General features: G+C 42.2%; 1 protein-coding gene across 1 annotated transcript in view; it reads left to right on the top strand.

The window, feature by feature from the left end:
• Nucleotides 1–23,374, top strand: part of LOC130196108 (netrin receptor UNC5C-like) — a 174,350-nt gene that overhangs the window by 123,527 nt on the left and 27,449 nt on the right. The window contains exons 3-4 of the mRNA XM_056417971.1: nucleotides 3,415–3,558; nucleotides 12,956–13,059. Coding sequence (XP_056273946.1) covers nucleotides 3,415–3,558; nucleotides 12,956–13,059 — 248 coding nt within the window. The remainder of the gene's footprint in view (nucleotides 1–3,414; nucleotides 3,559–12,955; nucleotides 13,060–23,374) is intronic.

Genomic DNA, 23,374 nt, shown 5'->3' with positions numbered 1-23,374 from the left:
TGGTGAGAACACGGTGAACGGTCGAGCGAGTAAACTCACGCGTTTTGGGCGACGTGAAAAATCGCATCGCTTTTGGTGTGAACGCACCTTTAGGAAAACACAATTAGGTTGAATCGTCAACGTAAGAGCAGCTAGGACCAGCCACTACCAGGTCAGCTGAGACAACGATCAGGCGATGATTGGAGGAGGAGGCGGGGTAAATAAACAGCAGGCTGATTAGTTAATTCAACGCAGCTTGGTTGATTGAGCAAATGAGGTTGGTCTAATCAAGGAGGAGCTCAGTCTGGAACCACGCCCCTACCACGCAGAACAGGCAGGAGGCTCGGCCGGGCCGTGACGTGTTGCCCTGCACTCGTTTGCATTTTCCTTCTTTTTTTTGTTGGAGCATTGGATCTGACTGTGTCATCGACTCTTACTATGCAAATGTATCAAATTTAACAAACAGTGAAAACCCAAATATTGAATAGCTTTAGTTAGACGTCATCATTCTCACTGCTTTCACACCCATAGTGTGTTGGAAGTCTTCGCACATGCACACAGCCCATTAGATACACAGTTACATGGAAACATAGCCAATAAATCGGTTTTTTTCTTGCATCAAGAACTCTACTGTGTTATCCATTTTTTGTCTACTTCCTGAGCTAAATCCAGATGTTGAGACAATATAAACTGATCAGTGGTAAGGTGTCTGAAGCTGACAGTTAAAGCACTACCTTAGTGCACAATGACTCCTTTGACAGCTCCTCCACTCCTTTCCACTACGCCAACAGAGTCAGATCGGTGTATCTTTTTGACGTCAGCCTCGCTGAGACATTAAATGCATTTCATCATCACAGTCGTGACAAACTCTCTCCGATTCCCTCTATATATGACCTGTTCTGATTTTCCTTCTTATCAATCTGTGTTCTCATATCCCTGCAACAGCCTGTGCTCTCGTGTGTCCTCTCACTCATATCTTCCCTTTTCGATACATGCAATACCTTGCAACACACATCCCAGTTCACCCCTTGTTCTTTACAACTTTCTCTTTGAGGTATGATGCTACACAGGCTTCATTCACCTTCTCACAAAGAGACTCACCTCACCAATTAAAAACAGGCAGCAACTGAATACTTTTGTTTTCACACGTGTCGGGATGAACTGTAAATCCTGTCACGTGTTTGCATAATAGAGAGTGGAGAACGTCGTGGCACATAAGCTACACATGATTACGACATTGCTCCAAGCACCGAGAGCTCAATATAATAAAAGATTGAAGACACTTTGAGTGCAAGAGCGAGGTGTAAAACTTGTCTTGGCTTAGACTATATTCATGAAGGCTTGCTATAAGTGCAACACAAAACTACTGTAAAAGTTATCTGGCTCAGCTTTTTTTCAGCATCCTCTTCTGCAAGGCAAGCCAGCTGCAATTTTTGAGAATACTTTAAGAGGTGTAGCCGCTGTAACACCATGGTGCAGTGCATTCTCAGAGTTTTTATTTTCAAATTTGTCATACGGTATTTATGATGAGCAAAAGTGTACATTTGGATTTTATTGTTAATGAATGATATATGTTGTACAGGATCTTAGCTTGGCTGCTATAAAGTCTAATTTTATTCCAATGCAAAGCATTTGATGTATTTTACTGCTCATACTTTTTGATCTTCATGTGATGCAAATGCTTTAAATGTTCAATGTTTTCCATTTCATTTATCTTCGGCACAAAGTTTTCGCCTCCGCTCTTACTGTGTCCCCAAATCCTGTATTCCGGGTACCGTCCTGCATGTTTTATTTTCATTTCTTTGACTCGCTCTCCGGCTCACATTAACCATTCACTGTAATTGCCTTACTCCCCTCATTACTTCGGCAGTAGAATGCCCACTGGTGTCCACCTTTAGCCGTCCTTTTTGTCCACACACTGTGGCTTTGGCTCATTGCCACTGCCTACCACTGGTCTCAGTTGTAGTCCGGGGTCGCTTGCTGGTTATAATTGCCACTTTAGCTGCCATTTTCTTAGCCTCTACCTCTCTTGCTGTGTCCCTTGCCCATTTTGTTTAAACCTGCGAAGCCATAACAATCTCCCCTGTTTGCTAGTTTGCTCGAGTGCTGATATTCACTCTAGTTTTGTATTCTGTATTTGCTGTTTACCCTTATAGCTTTCTCCTCCTGACTGGCTATTATCTCTTGTTGTGCCAGCAATACTTTCCACTAGCTGTTTACTCTCTGCCTTACTTTCCTCTTTGCCCCTATGTGCCATCAATGCTATTCAACTCTTTAATTCTCTTTTTCTACTTTCCACCTCTTCCATTTTGTGTCTGGCCTTTGTTTTTTCCTCACTCAAAAGCCATGTCTCCCCATCGCCCAGCTAGCTACCACAAAGGCTTCGGTTGCCTTTCTTACTCGTTGCCCTCTTGGGCTTCTCTTGAATTCTCTTGCTTGCCATTAAGGGCCGTTGGTCCGCCACAGTCCTGCTCATTGGATTTCGCTTTTCGCCTTCCCCTCTGTCCCTTTTGTCTTTAGCCGGGCATACTTACTTTTACTGCCTCTCGATTTCTCTGGTGGCCGGAACTCACTGAGAGTCTTCATAAGTAATCGACCCAAGTGTGGAGCCCCATGGAGAGTCTTTGTAACACTGCTGAACCTGAAATAAACTGCCAAGATCTTTTCTAGCATTTTGCCCGTCTGCTCCCCAACCCCCACACACTTTCACCTAAACTCATTTCTATCTCCTTTTCCTCTCCGTTTCACATTGCATTGCCCTCTCCCACCTCTTATTCCGTCATCCTCTCTCTTCCTTCCACTGTGCCTCTGTCATGTTATAATTCTCCATTACTTCTACGAGTCTAGCATTTCTCCCATTTTCTTCTCCTCTTTCTTCCTATTTTGTGAGCTTAACCGTCACTTTTTAAAGTTTCATCTGTCCCTCTTTGTTCCTACTTTTTTTTATTATTCCTTTCAGGCATTTCCACACTTGTTTCTTTTTTCTCCCCTCAACCTGTGTTCTACCTGACCCTTTCATATGTCTCCACCATTGTCCATCCCTTTGCTATTCATTTCCCATTTTTCTCTGCAGTCTGTGCTCCCTTGCAGTCGTATCAGATGACCCCAGAAAAAAGGGGGAATAGTTTGGTTGAGCTGTGAAAGTGCATAAACAATATTGCAAACTTTACATTAAATCCAGAGAGGCTCTAGTCAGTAGAATTATCTAGTTTTGTAAACAAGTAGCCGGTATTGTCTGAATACACTCAGTCGATATTTTCTGTGCATGAAAGCCACGTCCCCAGATTATAATCATAAATAGACGTTTACTTTCTCTTTCTCTTGAGAACAGGAACTTGAGACCCATTTCACTTTTCAGGCAATCATCTCGAACTCTATTCAACATTTCTACTGATATTGCAAGTATTATAATAGTGCTTTTGGTTTCTTCTGCAGGTCTGGTCGTAAGAGAAGCCAGTATAGAAATCACACGGCAACAGGTGGAGGAGCTGTTTGGTCCTGAAGACTTCTGGTGTCAGTGCGTGGCCTGGAGCTCCGCTGGAACCACCAAAAGCCGGAAGGCACACGTCCGCATTGCATGTAAGTACATTAAGCATTAACTTCTACATGACATATAGGACATGCATGAATGCAAATCTTTTTTTTCCTTCCCAAAAATGAAAACACATAAACACACAAACAGATAATCGTACATGCACAGAGGTATATAATATAGAGATAGCAATACAGATCTTAATAAGTCCATGGATACGTGTTATTCATGAATATTCTAGGAATATAACTTTGACCTCTATTATTACTTTACATATATATACATTTACTTGTGGTTGGGTAGAACCTTTGAAATGTGTTTGACACTGAATCCTATTTGGTGGGGAACGTTTGGAAGCAGAGACATAGCTCTGTAACTTCACCGTCAGTAGCTTCCTGTTATAGTTTGGTGAAGAATTTAATTTGACTACTGGGAGTCTGACTAGAAGGTCACCAACTGAACACAGGCCAGACTAGACCCAGGCACAGTCAATAGCAGACGAACACTGCATACACAGTGATCACATCGGGGAATCATTGTTGGATTGTTGGACCTGAACAACAGTCCAGGGACAAAGAAAAGGTTTCACTTCGTTGTGAGTGATCGTCAAGTAACGGCTCGGCAGCAACTGCGTGGCAAGGGAGTTGATATGTTTGATAGAAATCACCAAAGAAAACTTGTTTGTTTTTACTCAATCTCAGCCTCATATAACAGAATGGATTGTCCCGTCAGAGCTCCTTTCACTGGCCTGAGAATTGAACCTCACAGCAGTAGTTTTCCAAGCGTCATTGCTCTGGTCCATTCAGCCATATAAGACAACCGGGACTCATATTGAGTGCTCAGATTATAGAAGGGTCAAGCAGAAAAGAAATATCAAAACAAAATTGACCCCACCTCCCTGGTTTGCACTGACAGTGGGGCTCTGCTTGGGTGAACACTCAAAAGGAAAACTGGGGGCCTTCGAGTCCGTTCAGCACTCAACAAACTGCACACATCCCCACATTTACTACTTTAACAGGATCGTTCGAACAGACAAGCAACATGGAAATCTTGTTTTCCCAGGTTGGTCTTATTTGTGCTGCGGAAGGAAATCCATCGTGTTGACACTTGGTTTTCAGTCAGGTTATCTTATTTGGCTTTAATATTTCACATTTCTACTTTTGCAGGGCTGGGATGCTTCGTTTATTTATGTAGGCTGTGACTTATTTATTGATTTGACTTATTTGCATTTTGCAGGAAGCTCTTGGAATTCAATCTACATAAAAGACTGAATAAATGATTAAAGTAAATATGTAATTATAAAGATAAGTTCACATTTCATACATTACAATCTCACATCACAAATGACCTTTGGTAGGCTTACACACTAGATCAGAGCATCTATTCTGCAGAACACTACATCATTATTTAGTTCCAGATTATTTAGATATAGTAAATGTACACTTGTACATTCATGGAAAAATGAGCGGACTCGAGCGTACACAATGTACACTGCACATTGACAGGTGTGTGTACCTCAACAACAAGTCCCTCAGTTCATTCGGCTTATGAAACCATTTTAATTGAGAACAATTCACTACTCTCTTCATTGCTTTGTGAGGATGTTGTTCTGTCTGTCAGCAGAGAGCTATATGACAGTCACAAGTATCCTTCTAAGCTCCGCTAATAACATTCGCGAATGCAATGGGCGCTCCTCCGGGTGCAATGAAATCTGTGTAATGTGCTGTTTTTGGCCGATGCACGCTGAGCGACGGATGCAGGCACGGGTACCTATACAGCTTCTGAGTTTCTCCCAGGAAAACATGTGAATGTTGACAACAGCAGCACAGATATGTGCACATACTCAGAAGTGAAGCCCACATTGTTCACTGGCTTACCTTTTCAAAAAGCTAGAGCTGATGTATAAATGTATGGCTGGGTGTATGCATCCATATGTCTGTGTGTGTGCCTCGGCGTAATGTATTCATACATTATTAACACAATGAATGGTTCTATAAGGCACAATAACAATGACATAAAATTACTTTACACATTTACATATTCTTTACTTCATTTCGACTGTTCAAGTGCTGCCCATGATTCAAATTGCAATGCACTACATCTTAAATCTTCCACATTGAATAACCAAAACAATGGTCCGCATTGTATCAGCAAACTCGCATTAAACCTATATTGCATAATTTTCAATAAACTCTCAACAATCTTCACACACGGTAGACAGTATTTTAATGTAAGACCTCTTTTGGAGGATAGGTGGAGGGATGGTGATGGAGGATGCCTCTAGGAGGACTTGAAGGGCCAATAGATATCAGAGTGGAGATGGATGATACTCTCTCTTTTTCTCATTGTTGCCTCTCATTTCTTCCTTTTTTCTGCGGTGTGTAATTTCCTTCTGACTTTGTCTGCCCCTTCGTCCTTCACTTTCTCTCTTTGTATTATAACAGTGATTCTTCCCTTAACCAGATCCGATTACTCTCAACCCCCTCTTGTGATAACCTTTTACTTCAAATCGACCCAACCTCCTGACCTACCCTGCTTTCGGCTCCTATTTGGATCTAGTGTTGTGATTAAAATGCTTCCTGGCAGCTAGAGCTTGCTGAGCAAAGTGTCTTTTTCTTTTCTTTTTTCTTTAACCGCACCATGTTATGGCAATTCAGCATTTCTCTACCACGTTCCCATCTCCTCGTCACACTTATTTCCTTATTTTCCCTCTCCTATTGTCTTTCTTTTGTTTTTTTCCGCTTTGCTCATCATGTGCTTATTATTGTTTCGTTCTCGAACTTATGCACCCTTTTCTTTTCGGCTCCATCATTTCATCTTCAGGCTGTTTTAATAACTGCAGAATTACCACTTCGATGCATTCTGTGAATACACAGTTTGTAGCTGGATAATGACAAACACACAATCAGAGATATTACATCTCTGAGTGATTAGTTGGTCTTTTGGAGCAGGGCACTTCAGCTGAGTTAAGAGTGAGCACAGGGAGCCTCATTCAAGTGTATAAAGGAGGTGAGACGCACACACACACACACACATAGGGTAAGCAAAACAGAAACTAACAGTTCATACACACACATGGGCATGCAGAGACAGTCATGCTCTTTGCCCTGCAGCTCTCAGGTCGAGTATTTCTCCTTCAACGGATTAGCAATGTGTCAAGGTCTCAGACGTACACACACACACACACGCACATGCACACACACTCAGAGATACACACATTTCAAATTATGGCAATTTGTTCTGCCACCTTCCACTGAGACATGTGTGTGCATAGCAATCAGGCGTCCAGACACTCGGGGAGACGGCAACCCAGGCGCTCCCTGTGTCAACTGGAAAATGTCTGCTCGTAAATTTCTTCTGTTTTGTTTATGATGCAAAAGTCACAGCTGCATGAATGCAGATTTTCCTTCAATCATGGATGAATTAGACCAAGAAAAACAAGACTCAACAGGGATTTATTGTGTCAGATCTTAGGCATTGATTAAAACCAAACTCTTCTGCACTCATTTAGGATCAAACCGTCATGTTTGCTTCCAACTAAATACCAAATAGACATGCCGTCGTAAGTTGTAACCCAGCGATGGGAAACAACTGCAGTGTGTTGGTCAAAATGCTCCGCAGCACAGAAACAGCATGTCCCCGACAACCGCAGTGTCATTGACATTTGGCCGTGTTTTGTTTTTTTGCATGCTTTGGCGTTTTTAGAAATGCATATTAAAATCATAACTGATTTGCTAAAATATCCAGGATGTGTCTCCCTTCACACTCAACCCCGACACTTTTGCAAATGCTATAGGTGGAAAACCATCAGTGTTTTTCTCCGGATGACATCATCAAGAGAGTCTTGGTTTCTGACTCTGAGAGAGATCTCATGATGCTCACAAACACTGAATAAACATTTTCATAGTGAGAACCCATAGTGAGTGTGTGTGTGTGTGTGGAAGTGTGGTTATGATGTCTCACCACTGAGCTTTTTCCCAGATGTCAAGGACTGCTACAGCATACTCATAAGTGTTAAAGCGGTAAGCCAGGCTGAGGGTTGATTTAACCACACAAGCCTGGTGAACTATAGAGTTGCGAAGGTGACTCCCTTACAGTGAAATGTGCAAGTCTGCAGGTCAAGGGGTTTGAACCAAAAAAAAAAGATTTTTGCAGAAAGGAACTACATTCAATAGAGTTGTTAAGCAGTGAGGCAAACAGCACATCACCAGAGTTTAGATACTCTACGAAGGCTGAAAGTCAAAAATATAGTTTCGGATGAAACATATTTTACTCAATTCATAAATGTCTGCTTTTGACACGTGAAGCGATCTACACTCACAGCATCTTCTTGACTTTTTCATTGAAATATTTCCAGTTTTGAAAACCTAATTTGTTTTCTCAGAGGATCTCAAGTGAACAGTTTCCTCCGCTTCACTTGTTGTGCTTGCACAGCGCCAGTGCCATGTCGGCAAATAGAGTTGTGTTCTTGATCAGAACTTGACGTGGATGGAAATACTTCGTCTGATGTCTCGGGCAGATCACAGGTTGGCGAGTGTTGAAATGACAGGGTGGAGAGTTCTGTGAGGAAAGTGGAAAGAGACTCTCTCTCTAAGTCACTTAGAGAAAAGGACTCCCTATATAACCACTCTGAAACTGACTGTGACACTCACACGTCACAGAACACCTTCAGTTCTTCATTCTGTTTATTTGAGGACGTCTGAGTGGCCACAGACTGCGGAGGTGCCCTCAACCTGGTACTCTATAAACTGCTACAGCTCTTACCAAGCACTAAAGGCCTGATACATTTAGGACATATTGTCATGGAAAAAAAACGTCCATGACTTTGCATTAAAATTATCCATATCAATAAATATATTCCAACACACAATTAGTGTGTTAGATAAACTCACAATTAATGGTTTACAAGCTTCACATTATTTGCAGCACATCGTAAAGTGTATTCAGTAACTTTTGAGTGACTCCCAAGCAGGAAGCAATGCATAATCCTCTCATTATTATAGCTACAGCATAAACTCCTTCATTGTTTCACTGTAACGTTAATACATATTTGTCCAGTTACAATTTGTGTATCCTAATGTTTATTAAATATAACACTGTGTGCCATATTGCTTACTTTCCAGTGCAGGCCAAGGTGTGGCAAATTGGAGAGTACTTTGCTCTCTTTTTTTTCTTCCCAAGAATCTCACATTGCTCTTTATTGCTTGAGCAGCTCCACCAGGGGAAACCGTTATGATTTGGCACGGGTTGCGTGCAGTCAGAGGCACCCATTTTGGATAATTGCTCTGAAATTTGCTTGTGTAGAGGTGCCTGCGGCGACAAACTCAACCGCAAACATAATAACAGTTTTAGTTTCGCAGTGGAAGAAGTTTTCGAGGGAGGAGGAGGGGGGGGGGGGAAGAGAGGAGGCTGAGAGAGAGGAAAAAGAGTCGTTTGTGCAAGAAAGGTCATCTTCTGAATAGATGCTTACACTGCTTTATTGTGTACACAGCACATAAGAGGGTCGACAAGGTTGCCGTCTGTATTTTTCAACCCTGTTGTGCGGTGTATTTATCTTTTCTTTTTTTTTCATATTTATGAAGCCGGCTAGCTTTTGGAAGTGAAGTGAGGTCAGTGAATTGATGGGACACAGCTGTCCTTCCTCCCCTGTGAACACATTTCCCTTGGGCACACATTTGCACACATGCACAGAAACACACACCTTCCATTGAGGCGAATTTGTGGTCCCTGGTGCCGTGGACACGATGTCACATTGCCTCGAAAACACGCACGCGCTCAGAACTCATTGCTACCAAACGTGGCAACAAGTTGTGCGTGGTTGTGTGGGTGTGTTGTCTGTTCATCCCATGAGTGTTTCTTGTTAATCGCCTTTAATTTCATTCTCAATCTTTATGGAAATCAACTCTCACAACCAGCTCCTCATTTCACCATCTCCCTTACGAATTAGGGCCAGGAAATTGTCCCTGGAATTGGCCGACGTGTCTTAGCCCTCAATCACGTCCTCGTTCTCCGCTGTTCTTGTTGGTTCTCTTGGTGCGAGTCGGTGTTTGTGGTTGTTCTGCTAGTTAGTCTCCATCTCCTGTGTGCATTGTCCACACCGTGATAGTATCTCACCGTCTCTTTCGCTCTCTCTTTGTCTCTCGGTATTAGCCGGTGTGTGCGTGTCGTTGTATGGGACGCCATGTGGTGGAGTTAGGGCTCAAGCTTTGGGTGATTACTCCCATAATGAACCATCAAGCTCTGTTCAGACTGTCATCCCCCACAGGGATTGACTGTATTATGAAGTTATCATTCAGCCTCAGCAATGCTCTGTGTCCTCACTTAACGTAACCAAGGGAGCTCTCCACACGAAATCTGATGATGAGGACATTTATATGGATGAAATGAAACCTCGTTATTCAGGTGGGAAGTTGATTTGTGAAATCTTAGGTGTGTATCTCCCCAGAGCCGTGTTCTCACATACTGATTCATATTTTATTTTATCTCCAGTATGAATATTTGCAAAATTTAGAAATAAACTACTTATTTTCCAGTGATTTTTTATGCACTTTCACTTGTCGTCATATTTCCACATCTCTTTGTCTCACATAGAAAAGCATTATGGCATGTATTACATTTCTGCAATTTAGAAGTATAGAGGCCATCTAGTTCTGGATATTAGTAATGGTGCATGTAAGAACTTACATGATGAATTGTCTTACTATATAAAAAAAAAAAAATCTCCTCAGTAATTTCGAGGCAAAATGAGAATCAACTTAATTTAAATCCAGACATTCAAATAGCTAATTTTTCAGCTTGAGTTAAAGTGGAGCACACACGCTAACTCTCAATGTGAGTACATCTCACGCTACCAGCGCTTTAACTCATAAATTCACCACAGTCCCTTTTGCTTCCTCGGTATTTGGGTCTCTTTGTGTGAATGGGGTGGAGGGAGTGATTTATGAGTCCACATTCAAACAGTTAAATACAACTCAACATGAACCGTCAACGTTCTCATACTTTTGTAAGCTCAGGCACATTTTATCTCTCTCTGTGGGATTGGGATCAAGCTTGATGGCCGGGAGGTTTTTATGGATCGCTGGCTGGTTTTGAGAGAGATGAGACGGATGAAAAGAAATGTTACAAGGTAGAAACACTGACATGAGCTTCTATTGAGTGGTTTGATATAGAAGTGGTGGCCATGAACTCTGATGAAGCATTTCGGAAAAGACCAAGCAGGTGGTTTTGGTCTTAAAAAAAAGAGTTAGGTGGTCATGCTGTGTGCTGTCAACTTATCCTTCCTCCCTCCTCTGTTGCTCTGCCTCTCTTCTTTCAACTCCCTCCACCTGCTGAGAGTCACTGTGAGGCGACTGTCTTGATGAAATACCCAGAGAGGGAGTCAACCAGTTCAGCTTGAAAGAAATGTTCTATCTAGTGTGTGTTTGTGTTTGTGTGTGTCCATAAATGGTGTACCACAGCTGATGGATAAGGTGATTAAGGGTACACCTGGGAACCAGGAGGGGAAAAGGACAAAAGAATAACACACACAGACACACGCACACGCACACACGCACACACACACACACACGCTGTGTCCTTCTATGGTGTTTTTCTGTATGGTTTCGAAAAACTACAAGATAGAGGAGAGAGAGTGGACGTGTCTTCGACAACTGCCACCATCCTTTATAAAGTAACAAGGTGACTCTTCAAAGTGAAAGTTTGTACTTACTGCTGGCGATGCGGCCATATCAACAAACCTCTGGATAGCACGCCGCATGTAGCCAATGTAATGACTCATCCTTACTTTCTGGCAGTCATTAAATGTGAAACTTCATCATCCACTTACACATGTCAAATACTCAAGTGTGCACAAATCAATATGCGTACACATTTGAATGGATAAGAAAGCTTTGCATATCTTTTCATCCAGATCATGTCGAGTCTGATCATGAATAAGATCGTAAACCTTTATGCACCCAGAAGCTTGAATGAAAAAAAAAACTCCATCCCCTCCTTATGGTCTCATTTAGAAATCCATCACACAGTCGGATCGGCATCGTCAATAAAGTCACCTGCCGCCCTCTCAGGTTACCGTTTGCTTTCCCGCCTGTTTGTACGGCGGGCTAAGTATTGTCACGTGTGTTGAGCCCAGCTGCCGTGATGGGGATGTTTGCATTCATTACGCTGCAGACAGCAGACCACAGGTGAACAGAAGAGCTCAGGGTGAACGGCATCACAGCGTCACGCAAAGTAAATGTACCCCGGAAAAGAGTTGCAGGAGCAAGACGAGAGGACTCAGGATAAGAAGCTAAAGTTTCCCCTTCTGAACTCACACACTGAATACAATCCACTCTTTTGTGTACAAGTGTGTCCTCAGAGCAAAATGTATGCAGAATAATGATCCGTGAAACAAAGCTGTCCATCCGTCCAACCATTTATCCATCCACCCACAAGATTATTTTTCGGTGTGTGTTTTTACTCGCGTCCTTCAACGCCTTCGCTCCATCCGCCTTTCTTTTGTCTCTCTGTCGCTCTCATTTAAATGCCTGGTTCATTGTGCAAAAGTCGGCCGCTGTGAGCATTTTTCCCCTCCAAAATGAAAACAGCCGAGTCTTCCCTGAAACCTTCTGTTGAAGAAATGGCAGCGCATTCCACGCCGCTTTGTAACGCTGTCATTTATCACAGCATGTGGACCATTAGTGTGAATCATTTATTGTCTTTGGCCTGCTTGAGATCCCCACACTCCAGCATGTCTGTATGGAATGACAGCAGGGTTAAAATATTGTGCGTAGTGATTGGGGGTTGATCATGCAACAAAGCCGCCTGTGTTTAGTGTGTGAAGCAGCTAAAGCACGTAAAGCATGATCAGCTGTGTGTGTGTGTGTGTGTGTGTATAAAACGTTTTTGTAATATTCTTAAGCTGCAAGCGTTGTGTATCTGTGAGTGTGTCCGTGTGTGAGTGTGCGTTTACACGCCTGTGAGCATAGTAAGCCTGTAAGAATATACAGCCGAGTGTTTTTCCTTGTTGTGTACATGTATTAAGTGACAGGAGAGTGGGAGAAGTCAACGTATGCATGGCTGACTTCAACCACCAACTCCATAATTACTGTGTCATTGTTGCCGTGGAAAATGAGGTAATGAGTCCACTTTACGACGACAAGGCAGCGTCTCCTCAATGGACCCCCTGACTGCTGAATCACAGGATGCAAAATGGCCTCCCACACAAGTCTGCTTGCCATTGGGGATTTTTGCTTCGATCAAAGTGCTGATCTATGAGCTTTTTCACTGGCTGCTTAAGCTAATCGGTCGCTACTTTATCATAACCATATCACTTAACTTAAATCAATACGTTATACAGTATGATTGTGCAGTAATCCGGACATCGTCTCTCTGGCTCGCCTATTATCCATTAAACATCCCCCAGCAGTCATTAAATTCCCTGTCTCTCTTTGTCTCTTTCCCCAGACCTGAAGAAGTCCTTCGAACAGGAACCTCTGGGAAAGGAAGTGTCTCTGGAACAGGAAGTGCTGTTACAGTGTCGCCCTCCGGAGGGCATACCATCTGCTGAGGTATGTCTTATTAACCTCCAGTTAAGCTGAATGTGAAGCAGGACCTCTGAGTAAGAGACAGGATGTATGAGAGAGAGAGAGAGAGAGAGAGAAAGAGAGAGAGAGAGCGACCAGCAACTATCTGTCGTCAGCCACCCAGATAACATTAGAGAGAGAGGAAACATGTACAAAACTAGAATGGGCACTCGGTAGAGCGCATACCTTCACATATCACAAGATTGGGCATTGAATTATGAACATTTTGGCATTAGTTGCATGCCAATTGGATAAGAATTGACCGCGCTATGGTAAAAAGAAGATGTTGACCTTTTTATGACCTTGACCTTTGATCCCAAAATCTAATAAAATGGTCCCCGGATAATAACCAATCATCCCACCAAATTTCATGTGATTCGGTTTAATACTTTTTGAGTCATGCGAATAACACGCATACAAATAAATAAATACACGGCGATCAAAACATTACCTTCCGCATTTTCAATGCGAAGGTAAAAAAGGAGTATTTGAATCATCTAACTGAATGACAGACAGCAGAATAGTGATGGGTGCATGCGCTCTCTTAGTCAGTAGGTGAAGGGTGTGCAGTATAAAAAATGTGTATCCATTCCTACATGCAATAGTCCTAAATGTATATTTGTTAACTCTGCAACTGAGACAAAAAATGACACGATCAAAAAAATGTATACATATATTTCACATTTATCTTGTTTTTAAACATTCAACAGTTGTTCACAACTATAACGAATTGTATCACGTTGCATTAATCACGGTGTGAAGTCAGGGGAGCAGCCCGCATCTTGTTTTGAGTGACAGTTGCTTGAAAGATGTGCTGCAACGAGGTAACACTCATCCCAAGTTTGAATTTGACTTAAATATCCCCAGAGAGCCAATTTGAGTTGCCGCACAACCATCTCTGAGTGATGTATTCAGGCTAAACCTCTTTAGTCTCTCTTGCCGTACCTGAGCGCTGCAGGAAATAATGAGGATAATTAACGGAAGTCCTTGTCTTCAAAAGGACTGGGAAATACTATCAAGCACCGTTTCATCAGCACGGAAGCACATATTGATGAAAAATGAAAAACAGAAGTGAATAAACTTGCAGTAAAGGGGGAAAATGTTAAGTTCCCTTTGGGGGAATAAAATCATTCCATCATTATTTCGGTCATTTAAGATGGTTCCTTTCGCTCAAGATCACTTTGCCGACTTCATGAGGTCAGAGGGTTCCAGCGATGCCAGTGATTAGACCGGGTGTGGATTTGAAGTGTATGCATGTGAACACAAGTGTGGTTAACCCCCTTACACACAAACACACACACAAACACACACACACACTACTTCCCAACACCACCCTCCTCAATGTAAGAGAACGTTGTGCATCTGCCGCTGCTACGCCGTCATCGACATTGATTCATCAGACGTGCCGTCCGGTGAACATCCACTTTGGGGAAGCCACACGTGTCACTTCTACTCCCCGAGGGCCTTAAACTGCAGTGAAGAACCTCATTGGCAATTCAGATTGTTTTTTTTACTCTCCCGGTTTCATCTGGCCGCGTTCCCCTCCTGAATGGATAAAAAGACATAATTTCATTTAGTTGGTCGCTGGGGAAGAGCAGCGCGGCTCTTGGAGGGCTGGCGCTGCCGGATAAGGAGACTTTGAATCGGGTTGTCGCTCCTCAGGGTTTGATAGTCGTTTTCAATTGACTCTAAGTACACAGCTCCCCTGAGAGAGGGGTGGAGGGGGAGGGGGGGGGGACAGACAGAGAGGGGGGGCTCGGGGAGGCACTCAGACCGACCGCTGTACAACGTGTGTCGGAGGAGGGAAGGGGGGGGGGGGGCAGAAAAATAATTGCACAGAAGGTTTGGAATAACGGAGTGATCTTTTCCTGCCCTCACACTCCTAGAAAATCTGGGCGGTTAATCAAGCATTAAAAATGCATTGATCATCTCAAGACATATGTTCAAACAGGAGGAGCCATAATGACTTGGAGGCTACGTTTCACTTTCTGACACACACACACACACACACACACACATTCACACTAACAACTAACGCTCCGTCCTCTAGAGACAGATCTCAAAGTCTCATGACTACTCCTGTCTCATCTGCTTTCTTTATTTTTAACACTTGTTTGAACAGAATACATTCACACACACACACACACAAACACACACACGCCTACCTATACACACACCACTGAGAGCTATTTTTCTAGTGTGTTCACTTTGCGACCTTTTCCATTACTTTCTCCTGTCATAATAGGATCTCGGGGCAAATGGATTGGTCTGTGTCCCCTGCACTATATCTATGTCCAGGCTGATTAAAAGGATTTAGGTTTTAAAGCTGCTGATGACCTCAGGTTGTGGCTCTGACTTTCTTTTTTTTTAATCTCTTCTGACTTTCTATTTCTCTTTGCTCTTATCCTGTCCACTCTCTTTGTCATTCTCAATTTCTATTTCCTTAACTTCCTTCCTCTATTTCCTTTTTCTCTCACTCGCTCCTCGACACACACACACACACGCACGCTGATGCACAACCATCTTTTTTTTCAATTTGATTGACAGCTCTGATGTCCTGTGACCTTTTTTTAAAATGTTCTAATTTTAGCGGGTGCGGTTGCCTTTGTCGACCAGTTGACGACAGTTGTAAAGTTGTCAATGTGATGCGGTTGGTGCCCTGATACGTGATACCCCCATCGTAACGCCCAGCTGGCATCACGTGGCTGTCAACATACCGCACCAAAGGATTGACTCCTTAAATATACACACACACACACACACATACACACATTAAAGCATGACAAGAGGTACACTAAGGGACAGATTAACCAGGGATCATTTTAACTGCTGCACAACTGTTAGCCTTGAGAGGTCAGGGTCAAACCAATCCAAGATTGTAAAGAAAATGACAACACCAACCGATGCAGCATCATTTCCTTTTTACTTTCCTCTGACATTACCGCTCTTGTCATCAGCAAGTCACCTCTGTGTTTTTTTGTCCTCCTCTTTCAATCTTGAGCTCCTGAGAGACACAATTTGAGGCATTGTGAAATCCTTGAGAAACATCGAAATCTCTTTAGACTGTGATGGAAAGCCTTCAAAAGCTGTGGAAAGCTATTGGATTCAGCGGGCCGGGTTCGGCAGTTCAACAGGAAAGGCTTCATGGACACAGAGGGGGAAGTCAGACGACCTGCCACAAGTGCAGCGTAATATTCACTTTCGATGAAAAGTTTTAGAAAATGTTATTCTTTTAAATATTCATCTATAACTTTTCTGGTCCAAAGGTCATAAGAACTTTTGTTCTTAAAAATCAAGCTTGAAACCAAGCAGATACTGTAAAGTTTTGATCCGAGTATCCGAGAACTTGTTTATTTTTCCCACAACTATTGTGACATTTATTAGGAGACTAATGCTGCAAAAGTATGCAGCAGCCTGACAACAGGAATACATTTGTTATCTTGAAACCTAACGAGTGGGAGTGGTCAGGCAAAACCAGTAGACTTTACATAGCAGGTGGGGTTATGTATTTGTGGGTGTGTGTGTGTGTGTGTGTGTGTGCCTGTCTGCGTCTGTCTCTGCATGTGAGTGATTACCCCAGCTGCAGTGAAATAAACACATCAGTGTGTGGTGACAGGAACTCCAAGTGTCGAACTCTAACACACACACACACACACACACACACACATGCACACACAGAGTCAGACAGTAACTGGATATGCGTCTGGAGCCGGGTCAAGTTCCTGTCATATTCTTAACCACTCAATCCACACTTTAAGTTATCCACTTATAATGGCTTATGGTTCAACCTATACATTACCTATCTGGGTTTAATCTTCCACTCAGATTTTCAGTAAAGTCAGAGACAGTGTTTCATGATTTAAAATATATTTTTCTATATTTCTATCACAATAAACTTCAAGTAACATGTCATTGTCATGCGCACCCCAGTGTTCAAATGTGTGTTTGTGTGAATCCAGGAGGCACAGCCACAACTCGCACAAAATACACACACACATTAGCAGAGACTATCAGTCTTTTTTTTTGTGAATGACTTTCTGCATTAACCAGTGTGGAATAAGTCCAGCCACCAGAATGTGTGTGTGTGTGTGTGTGTGTGTAAATTATTGTTTTTGATTCAAATCAAAGCAGACTTTCCTGTCAGAAGGCATCAGTGGTGCAGCCTGGCCAAAGCGCTCATGGCTACCTCACTCTCACAAGCGTACACAGTCTACTGTACACAGTCCCTGAAGTCACCATTGTTAATGTGTCATATGATGACGTTTACGAGCAGAGTCGATCTGGAGGTTAGAACATCGGTGGCGCTGGACTGCTTTAAATGGACAGTGAAGGTGACAGTGTGAATTAAACTGTCTGACAAATCAGACAAGCGCTCCTCCTGTGCCCAGAGATGGAAGCAGATCTATTGGATTCCTTTAACTTGAAACCACTTCCAGATCTCACTGGAATTCAATGTTCCTCTCGGCCTCACCAACGAAGGCTTTAAATGCTGTAAAAGTTCTGAATACATCCAACACGTATATATTTCCCCTGAACCTACCAATCAATAGCTCTGTAAACAGATTTAGAGGTGAAACACGTATTTTATCCAGCAAAGAAACGCGAATAGAATGGCCTCTTTTTTTTGTTTTTTTGCTTCTGAATAAATCCAGTTGAATGAACCCAAAGGGAATGATCGATAGATGGAATTTGTTCAATCAAGTGAAGCACTGGATCTTCAATTAGCTTTGAAAAATGTTGTGACCAACACAACAGAAGAATTAAAGGCATTTTATCCCGGCACTCTTCTGGAGAAACGTGTGTGTGTGTGTGTGTGTGTTTCTGTGCTCAAAAACAATTTATGTAATGCCTCTTCCCCAATAGATCCTTACCTTAATCCTCTTTGAGCTAGCATCGTAAGCCCCGAGCTCATCTCCCATCACATTTTACCTCGATCCTCAACCTCTGTCAGAAATCATCACCCTAATCCGCAGATTAGTCGGCAATTCTCTTTTCTTTTTTGCCGAATGTGAATTATTGAAATGGTGTGGAGTTTATTGAAAATGCGGTTGCGATGGTCTATAACCGCAGAGTCATTTACAAATGGGGCAGATGAAGAAGATCGACGTCTGTGATGTAAAGTTCTTGTGGTTGGTCAAGAGGGATTGTGACCATTAGCTGATGACTCCGTGAATCCTCACGCACACAAACACACACCCTCTGTACTGCTTTACACTGGAAAGAGGTGTGGTCTTATATGACCACTTTGTATTTTCAAAAGGATAAAGTCTCGCATATACACAGGAAGAGGGAGGAGACAATGTACACGGCACATCATCTCGTGTGAGCTGCGATTAGAGGACCTTTGAAAGGCCTTTGATGACGATGTGAGGAGCCGCAGACTGCAGAGCTGCATCGGACACGTCTTTTTTTTTCTGTTGCAGAATCTCAGCATCAGCTATCGGATCTCCTCGCTGTTGTATTGACTAATTTCTCTGTATTTTCTTACAGCTAAAAATACATTCTGTTCCCGCTCGCTCGTTTTCTCAGTGCAGTCATATTTGTATCACTTTTTCTTTATTTTTTTTACTAAATCACCTCACCCGGACATGAATCTTGGCTTTCTCTCAGGCCATTTCAGGAAACTAACAAACACGATTGAAACAGGGGAGCTCCTCATTACATTCAGCGACGACTCGATACGCGTTATTTCCCTCCATCTTCATAGAAGTCACAACGTATGGAGGCCACTGATCATATGCAGAATGGCTCTCTGTGGTCAGAGGTCTGAGTTCCTCGTGAGTGCGGTATGTGGAGGGTTGAGTGGGGGCTTGACTCAGAAGTATGAGAGGAGGAGATAATGAAGGTGTTTGCGTTGATCCCCTTGATTAGGAGAACCGACTCTCTCCCTCTTTCATTGCCCATTCAAAGGCCTTGGCAACACCATGGGATAGTCCACCTTCGTAATTAACCCTGTTGTAATGTCTTTCTGGCAGTGACACGGAAAAGAGTGTTGAAACGCTGACCCGTCACTCTTTTTTGTTGTAATTAATGCTTATCTGTCGGCTGTTTCCACAGACAGCCTTTGTTAAATCAAACCTCGCTCGCTTTCCCGTCTCACTTCACCTCTTTGAACATTTTCTAACACTATTCTGTGGACTCCTGTCTCTTTGTCTGTCTTCCTTGACAAAGCTCTGAGACAAAGCGTCGGATTGATGGGGACATGACAGTGGAGAGTGTACTGCGTGGCCGGGCGGCGAGGCCCCGCTGACCCCGGCGGCCCTCACAGTGTTCTCATGGATGAACGAACGCTCTGTTTTGACGCCGGGTGCGACAGCGTCAGATAACACAACTCTACTCTGTGTGTCCAGTTGTATGAATCGTTAAGAAGGTCTTTAATAAGAGGCGCAGACAACTTTTAAATTGGTAAAGTTGTGCTCACGAGCCTATAAGCTTCGAGCATATATTATTATAATACGGCAGAAATCTGAGATATGCATTCATCAAATAATTTCACACCTAAAAATAATCCTGCTGCGAACAAGAATTGAGAGATAATTTTAGACACTTAACTAGACGAGCAATTGGGAGAGTAAATTCTTCATTTGTGACCAAGAGTGAAGAAGTTTAATAAGCCAGGGCTTTAAATAATTGGGCTTTAAATAATTGCCACCAATTAATTGCTTTTCACTGACGTCACTATTCCGTTAAGTAGTCTTCAGTGAGTTACTAAAGGAGGTCATTGTCAGAGCAATTCATATTTTCATAATTGTGACTTTGTTGATCACGGAACATTATCTCCCTGTGGGAGAGAATATGTTTGTAATTATAGGTGATCATAGAATATTTGACTGCCATGACACAGTTCTCCTGCAGAAAGGTGGCGTGACATCAAGTATGACTTCCATTCTGCTGAGTTGTGTTAACCACGAGACTGCTTACCAAGATCTTGGCGCTGTGAATGCTTTACTGGTTTCAGAAGCATAATTCTTTTGAAGGTAAATGCGCTTTAGTCTTAAGTGTGACCTTGCCGAGGCCGATGTTCAGCACTTAGAGATACGATGCTCATTTAGCTCTTTCGGGAACCTGCATTATTTTTTCAGTCAAAATTGTAAAAATCAATGCTGCAGTTTCTTACTCAGCAATGCAAACTTGTATGCAAGACATTTACTAATGCAGGTTAACAAATCTGCTGATGAGGTTGTTTATTTTAATGGCTGAACACATTCAGCTTAATAGTGTACGGTAAAACATTGATGTCATCAACTCAGTAACCAACAAGAACATCTCTGTGGAAACCCAATTTGCAATTGATTATTCCTCCAACAGATGCATATGATGGTTAAGTTTAAGAAACTAACATTCATTGTTAAAGTTTGGTTCGGGAAAAAACATTGTCATGATAAAAAAATGATAAAGGCCAACATAAATTGTTGAGCTCAAACACGTTTAACACCCAACCTCTGTCCCCTCACCCTAATGTCCTGAACTTGCACTTCAATTTGAACATCACTCAGTGCGTTTACATGATGGTATAATTCGAATCTTGCTTTAGTCGGACTATGCTATCTTTTGGGGGATCTGCTATTATCCCAATATACATGGCAGTGAGTAATTTGAATCATTGGCCGAAAGCATGTCATATCCGATACGAAAGGCGGCGCTGTTTTCATTACAACTCGTGGTGATACAGCCATTTCCGCTTGACCTCTTCACCACTACCAACAACACCCAACAACAACAACATCAACATTTCGAGAAAGAACCATGAACTTTAGTATGTTCAACTCCTTCAATACATTAAGCATAAATTCTGTCAGTTATTCGAATGCATGTAAACACGGTCAATGTATCTCCAAATCTGAATGTAATGAAACAAAATGCGACGCTAACAAACAGGGAGGTCTCCCATAGTTGGGCTGACCCGGCTAATATAGCAAAGCTGATTTTGTTATTGGGCCGTTTTAATAACACTGGAGAGCTGGAGAGTCAATTAAAAAGGATTAGCATGCCCCCAATCAGCTCAGAGCCTCTTAATAATTATGGAGTGTCATTACCACAGCTACACTGTACAGTGAACCAGCTTTGACACACACACACACACACACACACACATAGCTACACACACGTTTACATGTGAATAAATGCCTGCACACATACACAATTATGTGTTAGAAAAGTACTGAAATGCTTAGCTTGCCACTCATAACACAAATATACTGTATACTTCATATGTATTCATGCACAAAATAACATCAGCCAACTAAAATAGTTGGTAAGGTTGACAAACAACGAGGACCCAGTACGTCTTTGCTGATGTGTACAAAGACTGAGAGACTTCCTCGATGTCCTTCTGAAATGAAAAAGGGAACTGAAGAATGAATCCTGATCACAAAGCAGTCGCTCCTGGTTTGAAACCCCTTACATCCACCTCTGAAGACATTGATGTTATGCCGTTGGACATCCTGTTACAGTTCTGAAATCTGAATGGTGGTTGTTCTGTAATTAATAAACGGACATCTGGATAATCTTTGGATGAAGCAAATGTTACAACAGGGAAATAAGTCAAGTGACTTTCTTGTGCTATCCTTGATGTCCTTTTAATAACCATGGATGCACATTGGTGTTGCAACCATGTAAGTGTCACTGTTAAAATGAAATGTCAAATAAACAAAAGAAAAATGTAGCTATATGGTGAAACTTGCCAGGAAAGCATTCATTTGAAAATGAGTCAAGCCATTGACTCGTAAGTGTTTTTAGGTCATACTGTTGAAGCACTTCAATTATCTTCAGCGAACTCTCCCATTGCTCACATTTCATCCCCACTGTTACTTTCTTCCCTATTTCTCTCTCTGTCGTCGCCATTAGTGATGTTAAAGTACTTAGTGAACTCGAGGGTTAAGCGGAAAAATGTGAAATACATCACTCTCCGGAAAAATAAAGAAAACAACCGAGACACAGGGAGAGAGGGCTTCAACACTTTTACCGCATTGACCCGCAACCGTTTACGGGCGGCTCTATAATTTAACAAGCTGTCAATCATTTCAACGCTGGCTCACAGCAATCATGAAAGTCAGTTAGGCAACACACTGCTTTTAAAGTCTGAAGGAAACTCCACAGTCTCTCCTGAAGGAGGCGTGTTGTGTCAGGCATTCAGGCATTCAAGTGATTCTTATTGTTTGTTGATGTAGGGGTGGAAATACACCTTTTTTTTTCATTAAAATAATTGAATTGGAATCCCTGAAAGAAGTATTAATTATGCTTAAATAGATAAATTAATACATGAATCCCTATCTTATGGTCAACATTTGCCAGTTTAGTGCATATAGGTATTCTGACCGTTTCCATCTCCATATCTTACTCGCCTCTCATGAAATCTGTTTGCTGCCGAATTTTTGCAAGATCAGATATTGCCTCGCCACATTCAGGGCTGACACATTCGTCAAGAACGCAAAGTACAGCAGGCTATCCTCAAACAGAAGATAACAGGTTTAATATCTTAACTTCCGAACTTTCAGTTCTTCTATCACAATTAGAAAGTGTTTTTCCTTGTGAACTTTTCCCTGGTGATATTTGAGGTGTTGATTCGAGCTGTTACTAGGTCAGCATCTGTTTGGGGAAACGTTTCCCCGACGTGTCTGAGCTGTTGAGTGGATTTGGATGTTTTTCTACTTGGCTTTTCCTCTAATGATTGGAGCCCAGGGTCTTATTTCAACTTCCCATCCCTTAACTCTCACTCACCCCAAACTGTCATCTCTGTTCTTGTTGTTGTTGTTTTTTTCTCCTGCTTTTCTCCTGCTCCAACCACAGTCCTTGTGCATTTCTATCCTTTGTCTGAGTGATTTTCTGTGTACTCTGTTTGTTGTGATTTTCTGTGTACTCTGTTTGTTTGTTCATTTATTTTCTGTTCATTCCAATCATCTGTTTCATTATTTTCTTGATATGAGTTCTTGTTACTCAGAACAAGTAAGCAATTTTAAGGAAAGACATTATTTTTTACCATATTTCATTTCGCAAATAAATAAATCATTCGCTGACGCCTTCCTCTCGTCTTCAAGTATAATTGACCAAAGCAGCCTTCAAATGCTGACGGAAATATATAATTACAAGTACAGCAAGCGGGAAAAAAAGTCGTAATAATTATTATTTTAATGAAGGAGTTCATAACATTGAGAAGATTACAGCGCCTCATGTCTCAGAGGAATTATTCATACTCAGAGGTATTACCGCATTGCCACGCCTCAAACGTTGCGGTCCGTCACTGATATGACCTTTTTCATAATGGTCTTACTTCAATGGCCGACTGTGGCTCGGTGGTGAT

This window comes from Pseudoliparis swirei, chromosome 7, assembly GCF_029220125.1.
Source record: "Pseudoliparis swirei isolate HS2019 ecotype Mariana Trench chromosome 7, NWPU_hadal_v1, whole genome shotgun sequence".
NCBI lineage: Eukaryota > Metazoa > Chordata > Actinopteri > Perciformes > Liparidae > Pseudoliparis > Pseudoliparis swirei.
This window is presented reverse-complemented; position numbering and strand designations above follow the sequence as displayed.